Genomic DNA, 20,710 nt, shown 5'->3' with positions numbered 1-20,710 from the left:
ACACACACACACACACACCATCTCACACACACACACACACACACACGCGACATGCTGAATTCAGTTTTCGTGTCCGCGAACACACAGTTCGTTGGTTCGCAAACACACCACAACAACACACATTCCCACCAGACAACCCCCACGCACAACCCCCACGACAACAACACCAACCCCCTTCCACACGCTGCCTCCTCATGAGAACAAGACACAAAAGGATATGAGCGAGCATAATGGCGTGTACTTGAACAGCACCAGCCCGCTGACGCCGAGCCAAGCCGAGCACGTGAGCCTGGTTGCGCTGGTGTGCAGCGCCCTGAGTTGCGCATTGTGCGGGGTCGCCCTCATTGTGTTGTCCTGCACGTGCGCACGAAGCGTGGACGATGACCCTGCCGGCGGCAGTGGTGGTGGCGTTGAAGGCCACGCTGAGCGGCGACGCAAACACAATGCTTCACGGCTACAACACAGCCACCGCTCGTCTATGGCAGCGAGCATCCACCACGATCACGCATACGATCACCGCGAACACAGACATCGCAGGCCCCGGCCGGGCAGCTCCTTGTCTTTCGGATCCACAACAGATCTTGCCCCGGGCCTCAGCAGCCTGCGTGGTCTGGCCATCCCCTCGCATCCAACCTCAGAGGAGCTGCGTGTCTTGGCGCAGGATGCGGCGGATGGGGGACTTGCGGAGGAGGCGGGTGACCTCGGTGACGACAGCAGCCAAACCGCACCCCTTCTTGGATCCAGCAGCGGGCACGGCCAGCCACCGCAGCCGTGGGTGCTCAGGAACGGCCACACCGCTGACCCTGCGTGCGACTCGCCAAGGAAGCGCGGGCGCTGGCGAATGCAGTGGCGGAGAGCACCGCCCGTGCTCAAGTGGAAGGTGGCAACAGACTTGCTCCTTGTGGCCAACACCTTGTGGATCAGCGCATACGTGCTCATCGTTGGACCACAGCACGTCAGCGGATACAACTCGTCCGTGTGCCACGCGTACGCGGTTGTGCACGAGGTGGCATCACACGCGTCCTCGCTTTGGTTTCTTCTCCTCAGCGTGGACCTGTGGCTCGCCGCACGCGACCCCTTTGCCAACAGCACGGGCAGCATGTGGTGGTATCACCTGACCGTGTGGAGCGTGACTGGCCTCATCTTGCTCACGCTCAACGTGCTCGGTGCGACGGAGGAAGGCATGTCCTCCTACTGCTGGTTCGACGACATTGACAAGGAGGCGCCCAGCGAGCTATCCCTGTTCATGCGGCAGTTTCCACTCTCCCACAGCATTGCCCTGCTTGCCTCCATCATCATCCTCGTCCTCATTGTTGGTGCCGTGGGCAGCTTGGACACCAACGCATCCCTCGGCCTCTGCGCTCGCCGTTCCATTCTCGTTCGCGGCGTTGCATACGCCATCATCTTTGGCACCCTCGCCACCTGCAAGCTCGCCATTGGCGTTGTGCTGCTTCTCCACCCGCCCTCGCAGGCATCTGTGCGCGTGGTGATGCGCTACGCCGATGCGGACGCCTCATATCTGGCCGTGATCGGGGTGGCCAACGTGCTGGCCGCTGTATTAACCGTGCGCTGGGCTCGCCACTTGCACAACCGCGCAATCAAGATGCTCACTGTCACAGACAAGGTGCCCCTGCTGGCAGAGCGTGAGAGCAGCAGCAACAGCAGCAGTAGCAGCAGCAATGACAATACGGACCACGACGACAACGACAACGACGACGACGATAATGACGACGACGACGAAGGGCGAAGCGCGTCGGGCAGCAAGGAGGACCTGCTGCCTCATCTTGGGCGGATGGATGGATCATTACACAACAGCATGGTCGCCTTGGCTGCACCATTGGCGGGCAGCGCAATCACAGGCGATGACGCCCACCTCCTTCGACTCATCGGTACATGTGTGTGTGTGTGTATGTGTGTGTGTGTTTGTGTTGAAAATTTGCCTTGCGTGTTACACCCAGTTGTGCTCATCTGCGCTGCTCTTGTGACTTGAACCCTCACATTGTCACTCCACCTCCCCCGTACCTCCTCCTCCCCGCACGTGTGTTCAATCTTCCTGCGACCCCCCCCCCCCCGCTGCCAGGTTCACCCCCACCGTCGCTCCATGCACACGGTGACCTCCCTTCCTTCTTTGCGGCGGCGAGTGGCCCAGCGTCAACACAAAGCACGCCTGGCGGTGTTTGCACGCCGCATGCTGTACAGCGTCAAGGAAGCCACGGTGCTGTCAGGCGTGGCTCAAGCCCGCTGCATCCCGCCTGTCCTGATGCTGAGCATGGCGGTGATGGCGAAGGAGGAGACGGCAGCACGATGTCGTGGGGCGCACGCACTGGTAATGAGCAACGCAGTGGTATCCACAGCAGCAGCGGCAAAGGCAACAACAGCGGTCAGCGCAGCGGCCACAGCAGACGTGACGGCAGGGATGTCAGTGGCCGACGCAGCGCACAGTCAGCGCGCCTTCACCGGCAAGGCAGCCCCGTCTGGCTGTCACAGGGGCGCGCGCGCTCAGATACGATCGGGACAACGGCTTCGCTTGTGAGCCTTGAAAGTGACACGGCACTGGTGGGCCGGCAGAGCCATCTTCGCGCGCAGCAGCTGAGCAGCGAGACGTGCCGCGCTGTTGGTCGCAGAGTTGAGTTGATGGACGACGACGACACGCACGCGGCAGCCATGCGGGCGATGCGAGATGATGTGATGCTGTGCACGCTCTTTGGCATCGTCTCCACACTCAACAGCACGCGCACCAACCCGCCACCGCAGCTGCGGCAAACAGTGACGCTGCCGCCCGTGTTCAACCGCGAGATTGAGTTTATCGATTACCACCAGGACATTTTCGCCCGTCTCCGCTCCCTCTTCGGCATCAGCGCCAGAGGTGCGTGAATATGTGTGTGTGTGTGTGAAAGTGGGCACATGTGTACTGGTGTGAAACAGATGTGTGGTGTGGTGAAAACATGCGTGTGCGACTGTGTATTTGCGTGCACTGCAATGCACGTTGGTACTTGTGTGCGTATGGAAACGTTGAATTGTAACACTTCTTGTTTTCAGTTGCAGAGGCGGTCGTCTCCTGACATGCAAACTCACACACACACACACACACACACGAAACACACACACACACACACACACACACACACACACACACACACACACACACACACACACACACACACACACTCAGAGTACGCTGCGTCGATTTGGGGCGACCAGATGCGGCAGGAGATACAGAAGATGACCGAGGGCTTTTCCTCCGGACGCAGTGGCTCCTTCCTCTATCTCACACACGACAAGCAGTATGTTGTCAAGACAATCGACAAGAAAGAGTGCGCGTTGCTGCGTGAGCTTCTCCCCGCGTACCTGACGCACATGCGCAACAACCCGACGTCACTCCTTGTTCGCTTCTGCGGCCTCCACGCTGTCCGGCTGACGAAGGAACAGCGCTACATCACGTTTGTTGTTCAGCAGCACATTGTCAACACCGCGCGCTACTCCGCACGTGTCCACCGCATGTACGACCTCAAAGGGTCACAGTACAATCGCAGTGCTGTGAACCCACCGCAGGGCTGCGGCGCCGCTCTCCTCAATTCAAAACGCGAGCACAAGCGAGGCCAACATTCGCCACGTCATGAGCAGCACGAACACCGACACAGCGGAAAGCGCGGTGTCAGTCGGGCGAGCGCTGGCACGCGGCACTTCAAGGACCTTGATCTGATGTCACACGGGGTGATTGCGGTTGGGCGGAAGGCACGGAGCTCGCTGTCCACGCGGTTGGCGGCGGACGTTGCGTTCCTGCACGAGCAAGGCATCATCGACTTCTCCCTGCTTGTCGGCGTGCACTTTCGGCGACCAACAACCGTGATGCCGCCACCGCTTGAGAGCAGCAGCAGCAGCGGTGGCGGTGGCTCGCGGCGTACACGACGCAGGGTGAAGGGAAAGGGCAAGGGCCCGGCGACCATCCTTGACGGCGTGTCTGCCGTGTTCATGCAGCGCGAGTGCATTGTCTACTTTGGGATTATTGACATTTTGCAGAGGTACGACCGGAAGAAGAGGTTGGAGCACTTTGCCAAGACCAAACTCATGGGGGTTGACCCCACCACCCTCTCCTGTGTTGACGTGGACTTGTACTGTGAGAGGTTTTACTCTCGCGTCTTGCAGCACTTTGTCTGATCCATGCAAGTAAGTGAGTGAGTGAGTGAGTGAGTGAGTGAGTGAGTGAGTGAGTGAGTGAGTGAGTGAGTGAGTGAGTGAGTGAGTGAGTGAGTGAATGAATGAGTGAGTGAGTGAGTGAATGAATGAGTGAGTGTGAATGAGTGAGTGTGTGCGTTTGGGGCAGATTGTGTGAGTCGTAACTGCATTATTTTGACCATGTTCCTCGCCGTGAACGCAACGACGCACATCGGTTCGTGTCTTGGCTAGTACGCAAGCTCCGTTGCGTTTGCAGGTTCGGATAGGCCACTGTCTCTCTCTTCTTTCTGTGCGTGTGTGTGCTTCTTTTTCTTTGTACCTTGTGTGTCTTCCTTTCTTTCTTGTCGTGTTATGACCATGTTCTTGGCAATGTCGGTTACGATGACGAGTATGACGCAAGTGCTTGCATGGTGTGCAAGTCACAGTGTTCGGTTACAGGCAATTAGTTATGCAGACAGGGTTGCCGATCAGGTGGCGTCGGTTTGAATCCAACGACATACGATAAAGTCATGAAGGCGAGCGACAAGAAGCACGCAAAGAGCGAATGACAACACCAGAGGTGTGTGGCTGGGCGAATTGCCACCGCGTACAATGCTCTATCGGAAAGTCGACACCAAGGCAGCAGCATTATTGGCACTGCAAGCAGTGGGGATCACCCGGGGCGCACACATGCACAAACGAAGCCTCAATGCCGCTGGGCTGATACGTCCAATCACCACCACCACCACCACCAGCAGCATGTCCCTTTGGCAGCGCTGGCCGCGGTTGGAAGAGCGGCCGTGATTGGCGCTGCGGGAAGTGGACGGTGCGCACAGGAAGATACGACGCTGAAATCACTCCATATCGGTTCACTTCCACCCTGCATTTGGCGGCGGTGAAGGCGGGAAGAGCGGGAGAGGTGGAATGTTATGTGGATGTGGATTGTGGGTTGTGCGGGTGCTTGAGCGTCAGCGACAGACAAACAGACAAACACACACACACACACACACACACACAGACACACACACACACACATAGACACACACACACTTACTGACCGGTATATGCGCGAGTGCATCACGTCTGTCAGTGTCAGTGGGCGCAGTGGCGGCGGCAGTGACATACACGCAGGGGACGCCGTGAAATTGATGGCATACGTGTGCGGATCCCGGCACACGTGGCTGTCAAACACAAAGTTGCCCAGCCCGTACAGCACAGCGCTGTTGCTTCCAATGGCATGGTCCTGTTGCGGGTGTTTTGTGTTGCGGAAGGGGGTGGGGCGAGCGGGAAGAGGAGCAGCATGAGGTGTGGAGGATATATTCGCACACAGACACACAGACACATACAGACAGACACAGACAGACACGGACACACGCATGCACACGCGTGCACACGGGCACACCTGAAGCACGTGTTGGTGGTGGCCGACGATGATGTGTGCGCCAGCCTTGGTCATCTCCTCTGCTTGATGCCGCTGCAGTTGCGACACGCGCGTGTAATACTCACGGCCCCAGTGCACAACCACAACGACCACATCCACCTGCAATACACATGTACATTGTGTAAATGGAGATTCGTTGATGTGTGAGAATGGGACAGGATGCGAGTCCTGCCAGCACCAGCACGCTGCCGTTATCATCATCATCATCATCATCATCATCATCATCATCATCATCATCATCATCACCATCATCATCATCATCGTCACCACCACCACCACAATTGCAATCATTACACTGTTAACCTGGGTTCGCGCTTGCTCAATTGCATCGAGGACATCAGAAAGCGACGTCAGCTGTGTGGATTGAAGCCACGGGATGTGGCGGTGAGTACCAGCCGAAGCGTGGACGAACAAAGCAAGGAGCGAGTCTCTCACACGCAGCGTATGCACGCACACACATACAGAAACGTACAAGCCTTGGTCCAACGTTTGCATGGGAGCGAGCAGCACGACAGGCTTTGACTTGGCAAAACTGATCAATGCATGGGGTGGTGGAAGGTGGTGAGTGCTGGGCGAGTAGTTTTGCAATGCACAGGCGCACACAGAAAAAAATCAGCACACACATACACACGTACATACACACACGCACACAACGAACACATACACACACACACACAACACACAACACACACACACACACACACACACACACACACACACACACACACACACACACACACACACACACACACACACACACACAAGACTGACCGCGAGGAATCCAAGCTTGACGCCTTTGATGGTCTGAACGGCAAGACCTTTGCGGGGATCCGTGCTGCCAATATGAGACGCACCCGCGGTGGCGCCAACAACGCCAATCGACAGCTCATCAAGAGCAGCAAGCGTCTCCCTGTGGCGACAGACACGTTGTCGTCACCAACATGTCAGCCCTACCCCCAATACGACTGGGACAGACTATGCGGCACCCACGATTTCTTGTTACAAAACCACGCACACCCGCACACGCACACTTGCACACACTCACACACCTATACACACACACACACACACACACACACACACACTCACTCACACACACACACACACACATGCACGTACCGAAAGGAGGCTTCGCCAAAGTCGAGCACGTGGTTGTTGGCCAATGACACGGTGGTGATGCCTGCAGTCTTCAAGCATCGCAAGTGCTGCGCATAGACAGGCAGGGTGTGAAGGTGCGAAGCGTGAGACGCGCATGCAAGCAACAGTGTGGATTGAGACAATAGAGGCATACAGTGCCACGACACCTTGTGTGGAGATTGTGGAAGCAAGAGTGGCAGAGAGTTGGATAACACCATCAGGCAGGCTTACCTGAAGTTGAGCTCCAAGGGAGATGCGCTTGCGCTGCTGCGGGTCGGAGGACGTGGTGGCGTTTGCCACACCTGGACTTTCCAGGTTGGCGAGCACGACGTCACTGGCTTGGAACAGCGGGTGCACATGCCGAAACACGGAGGCGCAGCCATCGGCACCATCCTCTGCAGCTGCAGCCTCATCCAACTGCCTGCCAATATCGCGCGCAAAGGACACGTCGCCCACAAAGGTGAGCGTCACGGCATGTCCGGCGCCCTTGCCTTTTCGTGCGTCCTGGACCTGCCTTGCTTCATGATCGTGGTTGGCAACACAGCAGCAGCAGCAGTATGGCCACGCAACGTGAGTGCGAGATGATGAGGTTGTCACACACGTGCACATACACGTGTGCGTACACTCACACGTGCGTGTGTATGACATGTGTGTGTGTGTGTGTACATTCACACGTGCATGTATATGACATGTGTGTGTGCGTACACTCACACGTGCATGTATTTACATGTGTGTCCACCCAATCACACGGTAGGTGCCACACTATGCCCATCAACGCCACAAAGGAGTGAGCGGACCTGGCCAGCTTGCATGTCGATACAGCACGCTGTGGTGACAGCAGTGATGGCAGCTGCTCCATCATCAAAGCAGTGACATCATCATTAGCAGCATCGTCACCATCAACACTGCGCTTGTTACGGCGGCCGCTTTCCTTGCGTCCTGCATCGCCAGCACCACAACAAAACAACAATGCGATGTGTCAAAGCTGTGCATAACAGCAGCAGTGAACACGGGGTCGACCTGACACGTGATGTGATGTGACACACACAAACACACACAAACACACAAACACACACGCACACACACACACAAACCACAAACGCACATACACAAACACAAACACGCACACTGCTGACCAAGGTGCACAGTTACGACGAGCGCCAGGACAGCCAGCGCCCACAACAGCGCCACTCGCGCTCGAAACCGCATAATCCAAACAAGAAGATCATGAATATCTTCTAACAATTTCCCACAATCACTGCCCAACAACAGTCAGCAAGACTGCTGAGCACCGCACCATTTCCACCAGCGCAACGTTGCCGCAACAAGAGGAGACACACAGGGCTCAAGATACGTCGACAATCAATCAATCCAGCCAGCGATCTTCCACCAGAACATCATTTCCACCAAGACAACAAACAAGAAACAAGTACCGCAGGGCGTAGGAACGTCAGCACTTTCAACCAACGCTTTTGTGTCACACCACCACGCTACAAACAACAAGATGGGAAAGCGCGGACAAGAAAAGGGTGAGGATACACCCAAGCAGCTGCGCAAGGATCTGATGCGCCAGTATCAGCAAGCCAAAAGCGCACCCAAGCACCCTCACCCTCGTGGACCGAGGCATAAATCCACAGAGTAAGTGAGCACATGTACTAGTTTATGTGTGCGTGTGTGCGCATGTGTGTGTGTGCATCTACGCGCGTCCGTCCATGTGTACGCATCAGTGTTTTTGTCTCGTTGTTGTTGTTGTTGTTGTTGTTGTTGTTGTTGTTGTTGTTGTTGTTGTTGTTGTTGTTGTTGTTGTTGTTGTTGTTGTTGTTGTTGTTGTTGTTGTTGTTGTTGTTGTTGTTGTTGTTGTTGTTGTTGTTGTTGTTGTTGTTGTTGTTGTTGTTGTTGTTGTTGTTGTTGCAATGTGTGTCACGGCTGATCGCTGTTGTTGTTGTAATCCGTAGCTGGCACCACTCTCACAATGCGTTCGTTTCCCTTTCTTTGGCCTGCGAACAGTTGGCGGGCTGATCGACACGATGAGGATGAAGACCAACAACAGCAGCAGCAGCAACAGCAGCAAGGGCATGGCCATCGCGGGCCCCACGGCCAGCATGGACGACAGCAAACGTACGCGCCGCAGCCCGTGCCACCGGGAAGCAGCCATCACAAGCACCACGAAGGTGGACACCACGCAGCCAAGTCCTCGCCGCGCCGCCCGCGCCACGAGGGCAAGCCACAAGGCAAGCACGGCAAGGCGTCGCCTCGAACCCCGCGCAGCCAGCGCTCTGCAGGACATGCGCAGCGGTCGGATGCACCGCGCTGGCGCAGCGAGCGGGACGGTGGCGACGACACCAAGGGCTCGCCGCGGACACCGCGTAGCCGGGGCAACCGCAGCAACCGCGGCCATGGCGGAAACAACGGCAGCACCAGCCGCCCAAACTCCTCCAGGAGCAACCGCTCCACGCCTTCGCGCGGCCGAAACATCTTCGAGCCATACGTACGGGTGAATGCGTGTTGGCACGTGTGCCGTGTGAGGGTGTAAAGTGTTTCACTCTGTTGGATCGCGTCGTGTGTTGCAATGTTGGTGTTTGGTGTTCTGTACCGCGCGCGTTGTCTTTCGTTCCGAGATGCTGTATTGCGTGCGCTGTCTTGGGTTTGTTGTTTATGGTCGCGTTGAGCAGTATCTCACTGTCACTGAACTCGATGCCTTGCCCTTGCAACCCCAAATCACTCTCTCCAACCATTCCCACTGTCACGTCGCTGACTCGTCTGCGGCCTGCAGCTCTCCCCGGCCGAAGTGGAGAAGCGCGCTGCCCGCGGTGAGCTGGTGATTGGCCGCCTCCGCGTGAACCCGAAGAACTACGAGGACTGCTACGTCAAGCACAGCGCGCACTACAAGCGGGACATCAGCGTGCCCACAATGACGGCACGCAACAGGGCGCTGGATGGCGACGAGGTGGCCGTGGAACTGCTGCCCCGCTACTGCTGGCGCGTGATGGAGACAGAGGCTGAGCGCGCCGGTGTGCCCGTGCCGTCCAACCATCGCGAGACGCTGTCAGAGGCACTCGACGCAACACGCATTGGCTCGCCAAAGAAGCTCAAGGCCATCGTCAGCCGATCAGGTGCGCTGTCACACGCCGACGATTCTCGTCGTCACTCATGTCTCCACCCCCTTCTCCTACCCAACATTGACCTTGAGCAACGCCTGCTCACACAATACCTTTCCGTGCTGCGCGCGCGCGCGTGTGTGTGTGTGGCTGTGTGTATGTGCATGTGTGTGTGTGTATTTGTGTAGACCTGACACGGCCGACTTTGAATTTGGCGGCAGCGGAGCGGACTGTGAAGGCCGGCATTCCGCGGCGGCAGCAGCTGTCGCCCCTGCGAGCAACGCGCCGTGCTGCTGCTGATGATGATGATGTTGATGGGGTTACGCAGCAGATGAGCGAATTGAAGGCGTCAGAACAGCGGAACGGCCGCGCAAACTGGACCGACTATGACGACGACGACGAAGAGGTGGAGGCCGTGGTGGAAGAGAAAGAACAAGGCTCCAATGACGATGATGAGGATGAGGAGGAGGAGGTGAAGGATTTGGATGACATTGACACGGATGCTGTTGAGAAGAAAGGACACGAAGAGGACTTGAGTGGTCCGTTTATGGGTCCAATCGAGCACAGGAACGACAACATCCCAGACGAGTTTCTCCTTCCCATCGGCCGGGTAAGAACTCACCAGGCAATGTGCTGTGCTGTGGCGGAGTGATGTTTGTGGTGCAATGGTGTGGCGTGCGATGTGTGGCGTGCGACGCACTGTGCATGTGGGTGTTGTGACCAGTCAAAATGCCGTGCGCTCATTGCCACTACAACTTATCATGTCGTCGTCACGGCATGTCGCCGGCATGTTTGGTCGCTGACAGGTTGTGCGCATTATCAAGCGCGATGAGAACAGCCGCTTCGTGGGCGCCCTCGAGCCTTTCACCTCAGGTGTGCATGCATGCATGCGTGTGTATTTGTGTGTGTGTGTGTGTAAGTGTGTGTAAGTGTGTGTGTGCGAGTACCTGTGCATGTGTGTGCATATGGCGTTGTTGTTGTTGTTGTTGTTGTTTCAATCACCATCCTGTTCCAACTTTTGCCGTGACCATTTCTGCCATCCAATCGCCGCCCCCCAAACACACTCTGCCAGACAAGTACGTGCGCTTCAATCCGCGCGATCCGCGCGTGCCACGTCTGCTCATTCCCAAGGACAAGGCCCCACAGGACTTCTACCAGAACACAAAGGTGCCATCAGCAGCATAGCACCAGCGCTCGAGCTCGGACTTGAACTTGAAATGCCACCCAAGCTGCTGCTCGAATGATATCGTTTGTACGCATGCATGTATACATGCACACGTTCTCCAGCCCACACCCACGCAAACACACGCACATATACACACATATATGACCCCCCTCCCCTCCCAAATTGGTGCAGGCGTATGCGGGCAAGTGTTACACGGCTCGCCTCGTGCACTGGTCGGAGCACTCGCCGCTTGCCATTGGCGAGCTGGTGGATGTGCTTGGCAACGCGGGCGCAATCACGGTGGAGACAGAGTCCATTCTGCAAGAGAACGGCGTGCCGCCAGCAGAGTTTACAGAGGACGTGCTTGCCTGTCTGCCGGACGTGAAGGAAGGTGACGACTGGCGCATTCCACAGGAAGAGGTGAGAGCCACCGTGCCATGGCGTAGCGTGTTGTGATTGGGTGGAGTGCCGCTGTTGGGTTGCACTGTCGAAGAGAGTGCGATGATACAGACTTGTCTTCACGGCACGACTCATGATTACATGATTGCTTGTGTCTGTGTGTGCGTCTGTCTGTCTGTCTGTCTGTCTCTCTCCCTGCGTGCGTGTGTGTCGTGTTGTGTCACAGCTTGCGCGCCGGCGGGATCTTCGCCACGAACGAATCTTTTCTGTCGATCCCCTGACAGCCAGGTGTGCACGTCTACCCTCATGACGACGAGCTATGTTCCTGTTGTCACCCAGATGGCTCGCCCTACCTCGTCTGCTCTTGTGCTACCCAATGAAGACATCACTCACACGAATCACATCACATCCCACCCCGTGTCACCACATGCTCTGCCATCCCATTGCACATGACGTGGCACACTGGCCGCGTGTCACCGTACCATCAGGGATCTTGATGATGCGCTCTCGTGCAAGAAGTTGGACGACGGGTCGTTTGAGGTTGGCGTGCACATCGCAGACGTCAGGTTCGCTTTCACGCGTTTGTCTTGAGTGTCCGTTTTTTTTTTTTTTTGAGTTGCTTTCGCTGGAGTGTTGAGGGGAGTTGTTTGTTGACGTGTATGCGTCTTGGACAACGTGCTCCCTTGGCTTTGCACGTGTGTGTACGATAATATGCTTGTCCCGAAGGCTCACAAAGCTTCATCAAACACACACACACACATATGTGCGCGTACCGGTATGGTACTTCAGCTTCTTCATTGAGCGGGGCAGTGCCCTCGACAAGGAAGCGAAGCGGCGTGCGACGAGCACGTACATGGTGCACGGCGTGTACCCGATGTTGCCGCGTCTTCTCTGCGAAAACCTGTGCAGTCTCGTGGCCGACGTGGACCGCCTCGCGTACAGCGTCATCTGGCGCCTCGATGCCGACGGTAACAAGCTCGACCAGTGGATGGGGCGCACGGTGATTCGCTCGTGCGGGAAGCTTGCATACGAGCACGCGCAGGCGGTGATTGAGGATGAGAGCGTGCAGTGGACTGGTGAGGATTTCCCGCCCATCAGCGCCCCACACACCATCGACAGCGTTAAGCGCGACATTGTGCATCTCGACAGGTCTGTTGTTTGTGTGTGTGTGCGTGTGCGTGCGTGCGTGCGTGTGTGCGTGTGTGTGTGTGTGCGCGTGCGTGTGTGTGTGTGTGCGTGCGTGCGTGTGTGCTTGTTACATTTTTCTGTCTGCTGTCACGCCTACTGTTCTACTATTGCGTTTTGAGCCATGCATTGCACTTTGTTCCAACCACCGTCATAACAACAGCAACAACAACGACCACCACCGCCACTCCTCACGCTTCCTTCTCCCTCGCCCCCCCCCCACCTCTATCCCGCTGCTGCGTGTGCACACATCAGGCTGGCGAAGGCGATGCGGCGGCGGCGCTTTGCTGGCGGCGCTCTCTCGCTGAACAAGGGCAAGGTCGGCATCAGGGTCGATCCAGACACGCAGGAGCCCGTCGAAGTGTACCCGTGAGTTGGAAGTGCAAGTTGTGTGATGTGAGGAGCTGCTGGTGGTGGACGTAAAAATAAACTTGCTGGCGTGTTTGGTTTGAGGGCCTGAGGGGTTGAGGGCTTGAGCGCTTGCTGCTGTGGTGGCCAATCGCATTGTTTCTCCTCGCCTCATTCCTGACACATGACATTTGATGTTTGCACATTGCTTGCTCCACGCAACACAACACACAGGTATGAGATTCGCGATGCGAACCGCATGATTGAGGACTTTATGCTGCTGGCAAACATGTCTGTTGCTCAAGTCATTTCAGACACATATCCGCAGTGCGCCCTTCTACGCCGGCACCCACCGCCCCTGCAGGCCAGGCTGCACACGGTTCGTGTTGTGTTGTGTTGTGTTGTGTTGTGTTGTGTTGTGTTGTGTTGTGTTGTGTTGTGCTGTCGTGTGGTGTGTGTGTGTGTGTGTGTGTGTGTGTGTGTGTGTGTGTGTGTGTGTGTGTGTGTGCGCGCGCGCGCGCAATGTAATGTTGAGTGCACTGTTGTGGTTGCGGCAGTTTTGTTGACATCACCAACTCCGTCTTTTCTGTCGTTCCCTTCCGCCAACGACGGCAACAGGTCAAGGAGGAGCTGCAGCGGTACAACATCGATCTCGGGAATGTGGACGATGAACTCAGGAGCGCCGCCAACATTCACGCCGCCATCCAGAAGTTTGCACAGCGCGCACCAACCATCGACGTGCGTACTGCTCGCATTGGCCTGTGTTCGTTGATACTTGCACGTGACTCACACTCAAACACTCTCTGCCCAGTGTTCCAAGCCCACCACCTCCAACACGCCTTGACAGACAGTGTTGCTTGCATCTCACTTGACCACCCACCTACCCAACCAACCCAATCACCAACCATGCACGCAACCGTCTCTGCTGCAGGTGCACGCGCTGGCGGCGATGCTGGCGCGGGCAATGCAGCTGGCAGAGTACTTCAGCACAGGCAGCGAGGAGCTGACGCGGCAGGAGTGGCGTCATTACGCCCTCAACGCGCCCGTGTACACCCACTTCACATCGCCCATCCGCCGCTATGCGGACGTGATTGTGCACCGACTGCTGACGTCGGCGCTCAACGGCGATATCGACCCCCACTACGGTCATCCACAGGTGGACGACATTGCGGACACGTGCAACGTCCGCAAGCTCGGTGCGTTGCTGGTTGTGAGACGGGGGAACGGGTGGTGGCGGTATTGTGAATGGTGATGATTGAAGTGGCGTGTCGTTGGTATTATCTGCTGCTGCTGCTGCTGCCGCTGTTGCTGTGTTGTGTGGTTTGTGCTGTATTGCAATGGCTTCGCAGTCCCATTGTGTGTTTGTCCTTCCTCTCACCCCCTTTGCTTACCACGTTGCGCATCCACTTTTGCGTGTGTTTGATTGTGACAGCTGCGAAGCGTGCACAGGAGTCGAGCGTCTCGCTGTACACGTCTGCCTATCTGGCAGCACACGGCCCCGTCGTTGCGCAGGCGGTGGTGATTGAGGTCATGTCATACTCTGTCAAGTTGCATGTGCCAAAATACGGCATTGAGCACCAGGCGAACCTCAAGCTGCTTGATCTTCCCCTCAAGTACGATGAGCGCGCTGGCAAACTCACGGTCACCTGGAACGACACCACCAAGCAGGTGCGGCCTCGCTCTGTGTGTGTGTGTGTGTGCGTGTGCGTGCGTGTGTGTGTGTTTGTGTATGTCGAGGAATATGCGAGCCGGGGTGGTGTTGATAAAGCAGGTGTGATTGTGATTGGGGGATTGCAAATTGGCGTCTTCACGCTCATCTTGCCCGCTTGACTCACACTTCTCCGTTTGGTGTTGGGTTGGCAGGAGTTGATGCTGTTTTCGCACGTGAATGTGCAGTTGACATCGCATTTCAAGAAGCAAAAGTACTTTGACAACGTGCGCATCCTGCCACCACCCAAGTGATGGCCTCTTGTTTCTGATACTGCGCAGGCTGGGCAGCCTGTGCTCGTCGACAGTTGTTTTGTTGTTTCTTTTGGTTGTTCGGCTTTGATATTGTGTGTGTGTTGCATGTGAGAGAGAGAGTGTGTGTGTGTATGTGAGATAGTGAGAGACAGAGAGCGTGTATATGTGTGTGTGTGTGCGTGCGAGCGTGTTGGCCCCTTTGTTTGCCTGTGGTGCGTTTTTGCGGTGTTGGTGGTCTGGCATGTGTGCCTGATTCACAGTTACATGACCACGCACTGTCGTTTCTTTACTGAGTGCTGGGGTTAACACTGTTTGGAAGAGCAATACAATCACAGGCAAGCAAGCAACAACAAGGCAACGCATTGCAATTCATCAACGGAAGACACCACACACACACACACCACACACACATACACACACGCTTTCAATCTACTTCTTGGTTGGGTCTGCCACCACCAACACGCGTGAACATCACGCCTTTGAGTCCTCCTGTGACGATTCCCGTGCAATTTCTCTCCTCATCTCCTGCAATGCACAAGCGAAAACAGTATAATGTATGCGAGTATGTGTGAGTGAGTGAGCGTGTGAGTGAGTGAGTGAGTGAGTGAGTGAGTGAGTGAGTGAGTGAGTGTCAACACAATTCTTGGCAACGACATGACTCGCCTCTTCGTACCCTCCACCACCACTACCATCGCCACCAACACAAACGAGCACCAGAAACCAGCGACGTACAGCGCGTTTGACGATGGCGTAACCGAGCGATCCGCCGAGGACAAAGAGGTTTCCGAGCCACCACATGGCGCTGCGCACCTCGCCGTTGATCTGCAGCGCAAGGATCGTCTGCGCACACGCCTGTTGTTGTGGTTGTTGTTGTTGTTGTTGTTGTTGTTGTTGTTGTTGTTGTTGTTGTTGTTGTTGTTGATTAAAGTGAGGCGCTGCTACAAGTGGCCAGGGAGCATGAGTAGCCATTTACGAGGGACATCATGTCGTGTTCACACGCAAACACCTTTGCTGTTCCGCTGATGTTGTGGGTGACGGGGCTGGTCACGCTGACTTGCAGCATGGTCACGAGCCCAATTGCAATGCCTGCGGGCACCCATACAAACGCAGATCAAGGCACCAAGTACATCATCAGCAAGCCTGCAGGTACATCCATGCGCGAATGCACATAGACAAACAGACAGACAGACAGACAGACAGACAGACAGGTAGACAGACAGGTACATGCACGAATGCACAACCACACACACACACACACACAACCACACACACACACACACACACACACACACACACACACACACACAGATGCATCCGCTTCGTGCTCACCAAAGAAGCCGGCAATGGACATGAGGACCCAATATGACGGGCGGAAGATGTCTGGGGAGGCGACAATTTGGGGCACCTCCTGGAAGAGGAGAATGACGGGGAGGAAGAGCAGCGTGGCGTTGGCGTTGTTGTACGCCATCAGCAGCCACGAGTCCCCGTTCACAACCGGAAGCACCTGCAACCGTGTGTGTGTGTGTGTGTGTGTGTGTGTGTGTGTGTGTGTGTGTGTGTGTGTGTGTGTGTGTGTGTGTGTGTGTGTGTGTGTGTGTGTGTGAGTGCGTGTTTGTGTGTGAATGGGTGAGTGAGTCAGTGAGTGAGTGCGTGTTTGTGTGTTTCAATTCAACACGTGCAGACCAGTTCGATAAGTAGGGGTTGTGCACCTTCTTGATGTAGATGGCGTTGAGAGCAACACAGAGACTGGCCATGATGCCGTAAAACACGCCTGCAAAGGTGAAAATTCAGCAGTGGAAAACCAATAGTGAGAGTTGTGTTGTTGACACGAACCGCGCCGCAGTGGCACCGTAAACGCGGGGCGTACGTGTGTGTGCGTGTGTGTGTGTGTGTGTGTGTGTGTGTGTGTGTGTGTGTGTGTGTGTGTGTGTGTGTGTGTGTGTGTGTGTGTTCATGGCACAGTTGTTCTGCGTGGACCATCCATGACACCATCTCACCAATCATGGAGAGTTCGCCCTCATCTCCCTCCTGATCAACACCGAGAAAGAAGCCCATCACGATGATGGCGCACATGCCCAGCGCGCGCACAGACGTGGACTGGTGCAGCATCACGTACGACAGCACCTGGGACGCAGGCATCATCGCAGGCATCATCGCAGGTGAACGAGCAGCGCCACGTGAATCGTCAAGTATTGGCAGATGGGCACGGAAAAGCGTTGTTGCGACACCACAGTGCTCAGCGTTCGCTCAAACACGTAGACACACAAGCGCGCGCACTCACGCACACACACACACACGCGCGCGCGCGCTTACGATGTTGAAGAGTGTGGTGAGGGAGCGTCCGACGTTGTAAAAGGGCACGCCGACCTCCTTGAGACAGAGGTTGTTGAAAGCGATCATGCCCACAAACACGGCACTCAAGGGAAGGATCTGCACCGTCACATGCATGCACGTGTTGTTCATCACATGGCATCAGCTGCATGGGGAGAGTACGTGGCAGCTGCAATGAACATGACACATGCACATACATACGCACATGGGCGCACCGCACCGTGTGCACATATAAGCACACACACACACACACACAGACATGATGCACACAACACACGCACACGCACACACGTACACACACAGGCATGCACACAACACACGCACACACAAACACTCAGGCATGCACACACGCGCGCACACACCTCCTTGGCCTTGGCGATATCGTACTCAAAGGTTGGGAACATGTTCATGAAGCTGGCAGCATCACGGAACATGCCGAGGAAGTAGCTGGCCACGACGGCGACGACGCATTGGAACCACGTCACGAACATTGGGGCTTTCAGCTGTAAACAAGACGAAGAGATCGAATAAAGCACAGAAGGCGTGAGCAAACGTGCGTCTGCGTACACATGCAAGCAAGCAAAGGCAAGCAAGGCGCAATGGAAACGGCTCCAAGAATGAGCAAAGAAGGCCGATCCAAGAGCGCAGATATCAGTAAGTCGTAGCCATCAGATGGCTGTGCCCACTTACGTCCACATCACTGAGCAAGTGCTTGTTGAGGAACACCATGGAAATGGACACAAACCTGCACAAGAGATTGGCGGACAACAGTGAAACAGAAGACAGGAGGCAGAGATCAAAACCGACACACTCCATCAAGCACAGGCCAGATGCACACACACACACACACACACACACACACACACACACGCACACACACCCACACATTTGCACACACACCCCCTACACACACACACACGCACACCCGTACCAGTAGAGCGCCACCACGGAGACAATCTTCATGCTCCGTTGGAACAGGGCATCCTCGCCCCCCTTGCCTTTGTCGTCCATCATCATTTAGATCAACAGCCAGCCAGCCAGCGGTCTCAGCAGTTTGCCACAGCCCGGTGCACACTACAGTTTATGGTGTCGTGTTCAAAATTTTCAGATGAACTTCGCCGCGAGCAACCACCAACCCTCCTCCGCTGCCTCCTCCACATCAACATCAACACCAACACCAACACCAACGACGACGACGACCAACGCAACTGAGGAGGAGGCACGTCGCATGAAGGAGGCATTGGACGTGCAAGGCTCCCCGCCCCTCCAGCCGCTCGCCTCACAGTCGTACGTGTTCGTTTTGTTTTGCCACTTGCACACTCCACGAAACCGCCACCACTGCTGCTGCTGCTGCCGCCCTCTGCTGCCGCTGCAATCACCGTCAGCCAGCGATCACAAGGATGACACACCATGTCGCCACAGCCACACAAAAACCCAAACAAACCCAAATTGTTCCGTGTTGGTTTTGCTTGTCGTGGCTGGTTGGGGGAGGGGTGGGGTCGGTGTTGGTCTCTTCCCCCGTCCATTGGTGCCCTGACTCACCGTGACGCACTTGTTTGAACAAACCAATTCAACACCGCACCATGTGCGCGCGTGTGCATTGTGCGTAGCGTGGAGCTGCCAGCGAACAGTCCGACCATGGCGTCGCACATACCACCGGGCGTGTCGAGCAACAGCTCCGCCATGTCCATCGACGACATCCTCAACTCCCTGCCTTCCTTCTCTCGGCAGCAAGCACAGGCACCCAAGGATGCACACCCACCTTCATCAGGTCGTGATGCCATGTTGTTCATGCAGAGCTTTTGATGGCTGTTCACATCGCCACGCACCTGTGTGTGTGTGTGTGTGCATGTGTGGGTGTGTGGGTGTGCATGTACGTGTGTATGTGTGTGTGTGTGTGTGTGCTTGCGTGTGCTTGTGCGTGCATGAACTTGCGTGTGCGCGATTTCGAGGCGTCAAGGCTGTGGTCTCTGTCCACCGCATGCTCACGCAACTGCCATGATGGCGTGTCGGGTGCTGTCATGTGCCTTTTTTCCCGCTGTGTTCCACTTGTTTGCACACGCGTCATGCAGATACTGCACAGGCTTCCAGCTCCAGTGGCAGCTCCAGTGCCAAGGCTGGCAAGCAGTCAGCTGAGGGAAAGGGTGCGCATGTGCCACCACCCGGGTTTGTTGCGGTTGAGATCAAGGACATGATGACCACACAGAAGGCTGCCGTCTCCTTTGGCATGACCGAGTCCGAGTTCAAGACGATCAATCGCCTCAACACTCCACACGTCTTCCCAAAACAGGTGCGCACGCGGTGTGTGTGTGTGTGTGTGTGTGTGTGTGTGTGTGTGTGTGTGTGTGTGTGTGTGTGTACATGTGCATTCAGCGCTCACGCCGTCCATTCAGTGCTTTCTGTCGCTATCCAACGACGTGTGCACCAACTCTTTGTCCATTCCCCGCAACACCACACGCACACGCACACACATATACACCCAACACACGATAACTAACCCCACCTGTGCACATGGACACCGTGCAGATTGTGTTTGTGCGGGATGTCCAGTCCAAGGACGCTGCGCAGGCAACGCTGTTCCCGTTCAAGGGCGTCAAGTCACAGCCCCCGCCAGCATCGCCATCGTCATCCGCCAAGGCGTCTGCATCCACAGCAGCATCAGCGGCAGCCAAAGCGGCAGCAGCGAAGGTCACAGCAGCAGCAGCAGCAGCAGCACGAACCGACGCCACGCGCATGCGAACGCCACAGCGCCGCAGTATCCGGCAGCTGCTGCAGGGCTCCATCGGTGGCGGGCGATCACGTAGCAAGACCACCTCCACCGGCTCGCGCTCGGCAAAGCGAAGCATGCTCAGCCCATCTGCACGCCGACGTGCAAACAGCGCAAGCGCCCCAAAGCAACGTACGTAACGAGGTGGTGGTGGTGATGATGATGATTTTGTACGTGTGTGTGTGTGTGTGTGTGTGTGTGTGTGTGTGTGTGTGTGTGTGTGTGTGTGTGTGTGTCTGTGTGTCTGTGTGTCTGTGTGTCTGTGTGTGTCTGTGTGTGTGTGTGTGGACTCCTTGAAGTGCATTCGTCACCACACTTGTTTGTGCACTTGACGGCAGGCGATGATGGCTTGCGCAAGATGGGGGCGCTGTCGTACGCAATGGCGGCACCTGCCGGCGGCGTTGGCTTGAGGGCCGTCCCAAAGACATACCTCGCTGACAAGGCTTTCGACGAACAGGAATTGTGCGTCGTTGTCATTATCTTTTCGTGTTTGTGTTGGTGCTGGCGCTGTTGAGGTGATCGCTTTCGCTGGTGGGGACAGTGTGCGTTGAACGGGCGAAGTACCATGAAGGGAACATGCGAGCATGTGTCTGCGAGTTTGTGTGCGTATACGTGTGATTGTTTTGCCGTTTTATGGCTCGAGGTGACTCACATTACCATACTGCGCATATCCACGCATCGCAATGTGAACAGCATCAACGACAGCTTCATCCACATGCACG

At 56.0% G+C, this 20,710-nt stretch overlaps 5 protein-coding genes across 5 annotated transcripts in view; 3 read left to right on the top strand and 2 right to left on the bottom strand.

The window, feature by feature from the left end:
• Window positions 1–217: 217 nt before the first annotated feature.
• Window positions 218–4,158, top strand: PTSG_02412 (uncharacterized protein; the record flags this gene model as incomplete). Its single annotated transcript, XM_004996846.1, has 3 exons — window positions 218–1,889; window positions 2,081–2,866; window positions 3,173–4,158. The coding sequence occupies 3 exons, from the start codon at window positions 218–220 to the stop codon at window positions 4,156–4,158; spliced, it is 3,444 nt and encodes a 1,147-aa protein (XP_004996903.1).
• Window positions 4,159–4,494: 336 nt separating this feature from the next.
• On the bottom strand, window positions 4,495–7,983 carry PTSG_02411 (uncharacterized protein). Its single transcript, XM_004996845.1, has 10 exons — window positions 7,870–7,983; window positions 7,531–7,672; window positions 6,965–7,247; window positions 6,716–6,801; window positions 6,368–6,506; window positions 6,069–6,128; window positions 5,900–5,950; window positions 5,558–5,695; window positions 5,214–5,398; window positions 4,495–5,035 (listed from the first exon to the last, which is right to left on the bottom strand). The coding sequence occupies exons 1-10, from the start codon at window positions 7,940–7,942 to the stop codon at window positions 4,804–4,806; spliced, it is 1,389 nt and encodes a 462-aa protein (XP_004996902.1). The 5' UTR covers window positions 7,943–7,983; the 3' UTR covers window positions 4,495–4,803.
• A 254-nt stretch (window positions 7,984–8,237) lies between these two features.
• On the top strand, window positions 8,238–14,890 carry PTSG_02410 (uncharacterized protein; the record flags this gene model as incomplete). Its single annotated transcript, XM_004996844.1, has 14 exons — window positions 8,238–8,371; window positions 8,741–9,221; window positions 9,507–9,744; window positions 10,053–10,466; window positions 10,904–10,998; window positions 11,189–11,416; window positions 11,622–11,683; window positions 11,884–11,961; window positions 12,185–12,544; window positions 12,836–12,949; window positions 13,163–13,346; window positions 13,776–14,124; window positions 14,361–14,596; window positions 14,792–14,890. The coding sequence occupies 14 exons, from the start codon at window positions 8,238–8,240 to the stop codon at window positions 14,888–14,890; spliced, it is 3,072 nt and encodes a 1,023-aa protein (XP_004996901.1).
• A 471-nt stretch (window positions 14,891–15,361) lies between these two features.
• On the bottom strand, window positions 15,362–18,232 carry PTSG_02409 (GDP-fucose transporter 1; the record flags this gene model as incomplete). Its single annotated transcript, XM_004996843.1, has 10 exons — window positions 15,362–15,415; window positions 15,623–15,742; window positions 15,897–15,976; window positions 16,220–16,394; window positions 16,600–16,661; window positions 16,888–17,014; window positions 17,204–17,320; window positions 17,584–17,724; window positions 17,912–17,966; window positions 18,147–18,232. The coding sequence occupies 10 exons, from the start codon at window positions 18,230–18,232 to the stop codon at window positions 15,362–15,364; spliced, it is 1,017 nt and encodes a 338-aa protein (XP_004996900.1).
• A 102-nt stretch (window positions 18,233–18,334) lies between these two features.
• The window catches only part of PTSG_02408 (uncharacterized protein), a 6,763-nt gene continuing 4,387 nt past the window's right edge, over window positions 18,335–20,710 (top strand). The window contains exons 1-6 of the mRNA XM_004996842.1: window positions 18,335–18,508; window positions 18,832–18,992; window positions 19,294–19,511; window positions 19,748–20,120; window positions 20,327–20,450; window positions 20,682–20,710. The exon at window positions 20,682–20,710 is cut by the window's right edge and continues 23 nt beyond it. Of these exons, the coding sequence (XP_004996899.1) occupies window positions 18,450–18,508; window positions 18,832–18,992; window positions 19,294–19,511; window positions 19,748–20,120; window positions 20,327–20,450; window positions 20,682–20,710 (964 nt within the window). The 5' untranslated portion in view covers window positions 18,335–18,449. The remainder of the gene's footprint in view (window positions 18,509–18,831; window positions 18,993–19,293; window positions 19,512–19,747; window positions 20,121–20,326; window positions 20,451–20,681) is intronic.

The sequence above is a fragment of the Salpingoeca rosetta genome, assembly GCF_000188695.1.
Source record: "Salpingoeca rosetta unplaced genomic scaffold supercont1.5, whole genome shotgun sequence".
Classification (NCBI taxonomy): Eukaryota; class Choanoflagellata; order Craspedida; family Salpingoecidae; genus Salpingoeca; species Salpingoeca rosetta.
Note: the sequence above shows the minus strand (reverse complement) of the source record. Positions and strands in the feature narration are given on the sequence as shown.

Excerpts from the sequence above, each read along its gene's own strand:
- PTSG_02411 (XM_004996845.1), bottom strand. The coding sequence starts at position 7,942 with ATGCGGTTTCGAGCGCGAGTGGCGCTGTTGTGGGCGCTGGCTGTCCTG. Across the intron at positions 6,129-6,367 it reads TCAAGCTTGGATTCCTCGCG|TTTTGCCAAGTCAAAGCCTG; the intron begins GTCAGTCTTGTG and ends TGCATTGATCAG. Across the intron at positions 5,036-5,213 it reads ATGCACTCGCGCATATACCG|GGTGGAAGTGAACCGATATG; the intron begins GTCAGTAAGTGT and ends CGCCAAATGCAG.